This window comes from Protobothrops mucrosquamatus, unplaced genomic scaffold, assembly GCF_001527695.2.
Source record: "Protobothrops mucrosquamatus isolate PMUCROS unplaced genomic scaffold, P.Mucros_1.0 scaffold4196, whole genome shotgun sequence".
Lineage (NCBI taxonomy): Eukaryota > Metazoa > Chordata > Lepidosauria > Squamata > Viperidae > Protobothrops > Protobothrops mucrosquamatus.
In genome coordinates, this window is record NW_015390121.1 from 36,440 (window position 1) to 44,905 (window position 8,466).

The window sequence follows — 8,466 nt, forward strand, 5'->3', positions numbered from 1 at the left end:
GGGTGACCAACCTCATATTCCAAAAGAGCATGGTCCAAATTCTTTGACAACTCAGTGAATTTTTCCACATTATTCTTCATTTCTTCCATGGTCATGACGTCCTTCTTCCGAAAACTTTCCACTTCCTTGTTATAACTTTCAAGGATAGCTTCAAATTCAGAGCATCTGGTCCGGAGTAAAGTTAATTTTTTTTTTAAAAGCCATCTAAAATTTTGTTTCTCAAATATTGGAAGACAGTTATCATGTCTCCCCTAGTCCTTCTTTTCACTAGACATACCCAATTCCTGCAAACATTTTTCACGTTTAACCCCTAATTATAATGGCTGTTGTTTCAATTGTTACATTTCCAAAAGGGATGTGGCCTGCTCACCCTCATTTTAGTGATCCCCCTTGACTCAAGAGTAGCTTCCCTAAGATTCTGGCTCCGTTTTCATTCCTTTCCCATCAATTATATCCCCTTTTCATCATTTTTCTGCATATATATCAATTTTCTTTCCGCAGCTTCCCAAGCATCAGGTGGAAATCTCTGATCATGTTAAAGATCCACCTTGAGCTGAGAAATATGGATCAGGTCCACTTGCTGAAAGTTAATCTTTGTCCCCGGGGAGTCTGTAACCCACCTTTTAATCAGAGCAATCTCGACTTGTTCTCTCCTGTTCATGAGTTGGTTCCGACTGATATCAAAGATGTCTTCAATCCCGTCGGGCCAGTGAAGAACTGTACTATTTAGTCTGATGTCTTCATCTAGCAGATTAAAAACAGCATTCGTTTCTCTATTTGACCAAGAAAACATCCCAAGACCAGAGGCAGGCACGCTAATGGGGATCCAGACTCTCCTCGCATCTATGATGTCCCCTTGGATCAGGGTGGTCTTCCAAGCAGATCCAACTTTTCAGGAATCTGCCCCTTCTTTGCTTCCCGTAGGTAGGGTTTAAAGAAATTTGGGAGTTGGGGAAGGGAAAGGCTGCCATCTGCCTATCGTTGCCTTCTTTGAAGCTCGCTAGCAACTGCCATAGCCAGGGGGGAGGGAGCCCTTGGGAGGAGAAGAGTACCAGAGGTGTGAAGGAATTTTGTGGGAAATTGAGGAGTATGGACACTGACAGGAACCAGAGGCACCAAACCGAGTCACCTTCCTCCTTCCAAGGACTTGGGAAAGGAATTTGCTGTGGTGCCAGACACACCACATCCCCAAAACATTGGAACAGGACCCGATTGGACCACTCTCCCAGGGGGGAGGGCTTGGGGGCATTGGGGATTGCTTTCAACACTCAACATCTCTAGTAAAAGTACCTTTGCTCTAACTCCTACGGAGTCAAGTGTCCTTCTTTCTTGGGGATCAAGTCTGACAGTGACTTCTGCTTCCTAGTCACCACAAATTATAACCCCATCTAGAGAGATTGGGCAAGGTTCTCAAGAAGAACCAATGGGCAGAAGTTCCAAGGCCAAGCTTTGGCCCAGATGTTGTGGGAGTTTCATCACTGGAAGCTTTCAAGAAGAGACTGGACTGCCATCTGTCAGAAATGGGGCAGGGGGTTGGACTAGATGACCTACAAGGTCCCTTCCAACTCTGTCATTCTGTTATTGTCTCCCTATCAAATCCTGAGATAGGCAGATGTCCAGGTAGTCCACAACTTACTACCACAATTGTTATTCTAATTCTATTCTTCTCCTCTTTCCTATTACCTATTTCCTTACCCTCTTAGGACCATAACTTTGCTGCTTTGTATCTTACGATTTATATTCTTTTGTTTAATATCCTAGTATGATTTATGTAGATTGCTTATTTAGCAGCCTACAACTATCGCTAAGTGTTGCCTCTTATGATTTCCGATGAACGTATCTTAGGATAATTATGATCGTGATTTATCGCTTGTTGCTTGCATGTACACTGAGAGCTTATGCACCGGGGACAAATTCCTTCTGTGTCCAATCACAGCTTGGCCAACAAAGAGTTCTACTCTGTCCCAAAACATACTAGGAAGGTCGGCGTAGTCCATCAGGAACTCCAGCCGGTAAATGGCTTCTCGGATTTCACGGCGCAGCTTGAAGACAGTGACTTCGCTGGATTTCTTCAGGTAGGCTGTCAGCTCCACCAGCTGCTCGGTGGTCAAAGGCACTTCGCTGACTTTGTCGGCGATGATATTGTACTGGTTGCAAATGCTTGAAACGAAAGAAAAAAGGCAGAGGTTACAAATGGCAAGTCGGCCTCAACTGACGAGCAAAAAGTGAGCCTAAATTTTCCATGGCCAAGCAATACAGCGGTTAAGTGGGTTTTGCCCCATTTTAGGACCTTTCCTGCCACGTGCGCTAACTGAATCCTAGCAGATGCTAAGTGGGCAACAGGGTTTTTGAGTGAATCTGGCTTCCCCCATTGACTTTCCTTGTCAGAAGGGACACAAAAAAGGAATCACATGGCCTCAAGAACACTGCAACCGTCATAAATACGAGTCGGTTGCCACGCGTCAGTATTTTGGTCACATGACCGCAGGGACGCTGCAACGGTCGCCAACCTGAAAAACCTAAGTCATTTTTTTCACTCCCATTGTAACTTTGGTTCCTAAATGAATGGCTGTAAATCGAGGGTTACCTGTGTTCTAATCCCATCTGCACAGCTTATTTGCTATTTATTACTTTGTGACGATACGCAAGGTGGAACCTGCCTGCGTACACTTCCACACAGGTCCTTCCAAGGCGATCCCTCCTGCCGGAAATTCTCCATCCTCTCGGGTGAAGAACTGATCTTAGCCATACCTCTTGTTGAGGTTCCTGTTTTCCTCCACTTCAAACTCAATCAATCTGTCCTTCAGCCGCTGGGTCCGAGTGCAAAGTTCTTCGTTCAGTTTCAAAGCGTCCAGGCAGAAGAGAGCCAACGGGACGGTGACGTGCAAGGAACCAATTTCTTTCTTCAGTTTGGTCAAGCCATCGATTTTCTGCCAGGCGACAGGGAGGGTTACAGCAGGGGGAAAAAGAAAAAGTTAAGGACTTCCGTTAATTGACTTGACAACTCAGAACAAATTCCATTTTCCTCCAGAACTGTTTTTTACACTTACAACTGGCCGGGCTAGAAGACCTCCAAGGTCCCTTCCAGCTCTATTCTATTCTATTCTATTCTATTCTATTCTATTCTATTCTATTCTATTCTATTCTATTCTATTCTACTCTACTCTACTCTACTCTACTCTACTCTACTCTTCATTCCATTATTCTATTCTATTCTATTCTATTCTATTCTATTCTATTCTATTCTATTCTATTCTATTCTATTCTATTCTATTCTATTCTATTCTTCATTCCGTTATTCTATTCTGTTCTGTTCTGTTCTGTTCTGTTCTGTTCTGTTCTGTTCTGTTCTATTCTACTCTACTCTACTCTACTCTTCATTCCATTATTCTATTCTATTCTATTCTATTCTATTCTATTCTATTCTATTCTATTCTACTCTACTCTACTCTACTCTACTCTACTCTTCATTCCATTATTCTATTCTATTCTATTCTATTCTATTCTATTCTATTCTATTCTATTCTATTCTATTCGATTCGATTCGATTCGTCAGTGGGAGAAGCCAGATTCAACTTAACAACTGGATAACTTATCAACTGCAGCGATCCACTTAACAACTGTGGCAAGAAAGGTTGTAAAAATGGGGCAAAACTCACTTAACAACAGAAATTGGGGGCTCCGTTGTGGTTGTAAGTGCAGGACTCCCTGTACATGCTTTTTTCTACGCGTGCTGTTCCTAGGATTACATGAGCATGAAAATGCACTTCTCGCCCAAGAAAAAGCCATACCTCTACAAAGTCTTCCAGGTCGTGCCTTTTGCTTAAAAATTCAGTCACCTCCTTGTCGGCATTGTTATTCAAGAGATCGTTGTATTTCCTGTACACGTTCAAGTATCTTCAATGCAGAAAGATTGTGTGGAAAAGAAATTATTTAAAGTGATTTAAAAGAGAAATCACAGAATGGAATGAAATGGTGGCCACCATCCTCCCCCCCCTGCAGGAATCTCTGCCAGATGGAAAACATCAGGAAAAGTTCAAAAAGAAACAGCAGAGGAAAAATTACTGGAATTAAATACGGGGAAATTGCCTCTCTCCTGCGTTCTTTGATTTCTACAAACTTACTTCTGTGGACCGATTAGGTTGAGATGAAATATCTCTGCCGTTTTTTGTACATAGCTCGCCACCAACGTTTCATCCTTGTTGACGGTGCGAAGAATGAGGTCCTCTCCTTTTAACTCTGGGAAAAGTTTCACTTGAACCTAAAATAAAATAGACAGGGACCCCGGTCTATGATGACTTCTTCAAGAGTTCAAGCATGGAATAACCCAAGACGTGAACCCAGCCTTGTTACTCCTTTGGAAGCATCACTGCTTCAGATAGGAAGGTGGTGCAGAGAGTGGTGAGGACAGCAGAAAAGATCATTGGCAGTTCCCTCCCTCCCATCCAGGACATAGCACAGAAGCGTTGTTTGAGCAGGGTCCACAAGACTATCTGGGACACCACACATCCTCTTCACGACCTCTTTTCCTTGTTACCTTCTGGGAGGAGGGGGCTTTGTGGTATCCACAGCAGAACATCCAGATTCAGCCATAGTTTCATTCCATACAGCATTAACCTTGTGAACTCTCAAGCTTCCTCCTTCCATTATATATTCAAGATGGACAGTATTTAATATTCATTTGCTATGTATATGTAGGGCTGTGGGTCTATACATATGTTGTACATAATATGTTTAGGTGTGTGTCATGTATGTGTTTCACTTTGAGAGCGGGCAACTAAATTTCATTTTTGAGGTGTGCCGTTGTGCCCACAGTAAAAAAATGACAATAAAGGTTATCTTATCTTATCTTATATCTTTTCTTATCATCTCATCTCATCATCTCATCTCATCTCATCTCATCTCATCTTATCTTATCTTATCTTATCTTCAGCATACCTTTGGGAGACTTTCAGAATGTTTGAGAATCTCAAGAAAACAGCGGTAGACTAGATCCCACAAAGTCTGCACGTCGGGATCAAATATAATAGATGGATCTTCCACGTCAAGTTTAAGGACCAATATTTGAGGAATGAAAAACTGCATGTCTTGATAAACTTCACCGAAATCATTGCCATCCTCAAGAGAAAGAAGGAAAGAAATCATGAGATCATATGCAGGGAATAACCAGAAAGGATTGGTTTTCGGGATCTGGAGCCCTAGCGATCCCCTTTTGCGACTTTCTGACAAGCCAAGTCAATTGGGGAAGCCAGATTCACTTAACGACTGTGTGATTCGCTTAACAACCAGGGCAAGAAAAATGGGCAAAATTCACTTAACGAACGTCTCACTCAACAAGGGAAACTTGGGGCTCAGTTTGTGGTCACAAGGCGAGGCCTACCTGTACCCCACAGCCTACCTTATGTATCTTAAAAAAATCGAGGAGATCCTCTAGAGAATTGATGACCATCTCCCTCAGCTGCAAGGACATCAGGATGGCCACCGATGCGAAGTATTCCTCTATTTGCTGAGAAGAATCCAAGTCATTCTGCGGGGCCAGGTGCAACCACTTCTCTTTCTGCTCCACAAAGAGCTCTGCGCACCTGGGGATCCACCTGTAATGACAGGGAAAGTGTCACTTGCCCAGGTATTTTTTTTTGAGGGGGGCAACAGTTCAATGAGACGAATTGCAAAGGCCTTGGGATCATATAGCATAATATCGGCACTGCATAATCGAAGCCAAAAACCGAATTCCCCTCCTCCAATTAACAGTCCATTTAATCCTCCAGGGAAAGATGGAAGGCAAACGAAGTCCAGGCAGAAGAAGAACATCGTGGCTTCAAAATCTAAGGGACTGGTTTGGACAAAACTCAGCAGCACTTTTTCGTGCGGCTGCTGATAAAAACAGGATCGCCAACAGGATCGCCAGCGTCGGATAACGGATATGGCACAAGAAGAAGAAGAAGAATTAACAGTCATAAATCACATTCCCCAATTAGCTTGAAACGTGGGCTTCCTCTCCAGTTCTCCAGCCCGCCAATTCTTTATCAGCTCTGGGCTCAATAACCTTGATTCTCACGTTAAGCTTAGTGTTGTTATGTCTAGCTGAACTTTCGTTCACATCCTCCCCCTCCCAGCATCATCTAACTCTAAAAGCAAAAGGGAAAAAGGTGGCTACATTTCCAGCTGTTGTCAATGCAAAACATCCGATGTTAGCGGCGTTGACACGTTGCAGCAAGTGAGTTGGTAAAACGGGGCAAGATTCACTTAACAAATGTTTCTCGTCACAGAAAGTTTGGGCTGCATTGCGGGCGTGACTCCAGGGCTGCCCGTTATTGGGGTACGGGTGGAATATTTCTAACCTGGTCTGAAGGATTTCGTGAGCTTCCTGGCACTGCCTTTGAATCAGCTCTTCAAATTCGCTTGGCAAGAGGGGCAAATCGCCCTGCAGGATCTCCTTGGTACGAACAAATCTCAGATCCGTAAACCTGGATGGGAGAGAGAGAGTCACACAATTGTGTCATTTAGAACTGTGCTGGGGAGTTTATGCCTCTTAGAATCAAAGCACTGAATTGCAGAAGAAAACCGAGTCAGCCTATTGCCCTCCCAACAATCTGGGTCCTCATTTTACCGACCTCGGAAGGACGGAAGGCTGAGTCAACCTTGACCCGGTCAGGATCGAACTGAGGCAGCCGGCAGTCAGCAGAAGTAGCCCGCAGTCCTGCACTCTAGCCACTGCGCCACCACGTCTCATGATCCCATGTGATGCTGCAATGGTCTTAAATACCTGCCCATTGCTTCCTGGCTGAATTTTGATTACTTGACTGTGGAAATGCTGTGATGGTCGTAAGTGTGAGGACTGGTTGTCAGTCACATTATTCAGTGCTACTGCAACTTCCAAAACCAAACTGTTTATCGTTTAATTGTTTGGTGACCTTTGATTGCAGTTGTTACCTCAGAAGGTCGCAAAAGGGGATCCCGTGACCCCGGGACACTGCGACCGTCATAAATACGAGTCAGTGGCCAAGCCTCTGAATTTTGATCATGTGGGGATGCTGCAACGGTTGTGTGAAAAATGGTCATACGTCACTTTTTTCAGTGCCGTTGTAACTTTGAAAATTCCCTAAACGACCAAACAACTTCGCCAAACAAATGGTTGAAAGTTGAGGACTACCACTAGTCGTGAGCTGAGGATCAGCTGAGGTTGTAACAAGAGGACCTGCCTCGAAGCTTATTTAAGGAGAGCAAAAAAATATTGTGAAGCAGGAGGACTCACTCGGTAAACCAGAGTTGCTGAAGAGCGAACATCATAGGATTAACTGTGAAGAGATGGGTCTCGTTCCAGATTTTGGTTTCTTGGTAAATTTTGTGCCAAGGAACCGGAGCCCGTATGACTCGTTGGGGAAAAGGCTGAGGAACGTTGCGTATAAAGAGCCTTTTCTTCTCCTGTGGATCCATCAAGATGTAATCAACTAGCACAAAGAGAACAAGGTATTGGAAGCAAACCAGAAAATAACGAAACACAATCCAATCTTTAGACAGCTATAGTCAAACGCACCAATAGGCACTAGGTGGCACTGTGCAAAACAACTAATAATAATAGTAAAGTTGGAAGGGACCTTGGAGGTCATCTAGTCCAACCCCCTGCTCAGGCAGGAAACCCTATACCATTTCGGACAAATGGCTGTCCAGTCTCTTCTTAAAAACTTCCAGTGTTGGAGCATTCACAGCTTCTGGAGGCAGGTTGTTCCACTGATTAATTGTTCTCACTGTCAGGAAGTTTCTCCTTAGTTCTAGGTTGCTTCTCTCCTTGCTTAGTTTCCACCCGTTGCTTCTTGTCCTGCCTTCAGGCGCCTTGGAAAATAGCTTGACTCCCTCTTCTTTGTGGCAGCCCCTGAGATATTGGAACGCTGCTATCATGTCCCCCCTCATCCTTCTCTTCATTAAACTAGACATACCCAATTCCAGCAACCATTCCTTATATGCTTTAGCCTCCAGTCCCCTAATCATCTTTGTTGCTCTTCTCTGTACTCTTTCTAGAGTCTCAACATCTTTTTTACAACTGGTTGTGTTCACCCAATTTTGCACACTTTCCTGACATGTTAAGGGTCGAAGCCAGAAAAATAGACAAAGCAATTCTAGAATATGGCTTTGAAATGACCCCTGTGTCTTATTAATCTGAACAAATATTTAAGTCCAGTTGATTGTGTTAATTTAATAAAATACATACATATATACATACATATACATACATACATACATACATACATACATACATACATACATACATACATACATACATACGGTACATACATACAGTACATAAAAATATAAATAAACCAACCACTCTATCTTGCCACACATTCTGGCATTGCAGGAAGTCCTGCATTGACCCTGAAGAAGTATGTTGTATGAATCTAATCACTATGGTTAGAAACCATGATTTATAGCTTGGAAGGTTGGCCTGATTTCATTTACCCAGCATAT

The 8,466-nt window shown here is 43.4% G+C and overlaps 1 protein-coding gene across 1 annotated transcript in view; it reads right to left on the bottom strand.

The window, feature by feature from the left end:
• LOC107298686 (dynein heavy chain 3, axonemal) overlaps nucleotides 1-7,451 on the bottom strand; it is a gene marked incomplete at both ends in the record, with an annotated part of 43,828 nt that extends 36,377 nt beyond the window's left edge. The window contains 10 exons of the mRNA XM_029286597.1: nucleotides 12-165; nucleotides 621-744; nucleotides 1,976-2,160; nucleotides 2,752-2,930; nucleotides 3,792-3,897; nucleotides 4,125-4,261; nucleotides 4,939-5,118; nucleotides 5,399-5,594; nucleotides 6,342-6,467; nucleotides 7,256-7,451. Of these exons, the coding sequence (XP_029142430.1) occupies nucleotides 12-165; nucleotides 621-744; nucleotides 1,976-2,160; nucleotides 2,752-2,930; nucleotides 3,792-3,897; nucleotides 4,125-4,261; nucleotides 4,939-5,118; nucleotides 5,399-5,594; nucleotides 6,342-6,467; nucleotides 7,256-7,451 (1,583 nt within the window). The remainder of the gene's footprint in view (nucleotides 1-11; nucleotides 166-620; nucleotides 745-1,975; nucleotides 2,161-2,751; nucleotides 2,931-3,791; nucleotides 3,898-4,124; nucleotides 4,262-4,938; nucleotides 5,119-5,398; nucleotides 5,595-6,341; nucleotides 6,468-7,255) is intronic.
• Nucleotides 7,452-8,466: the final 1,015 nt, after the last annotated feature.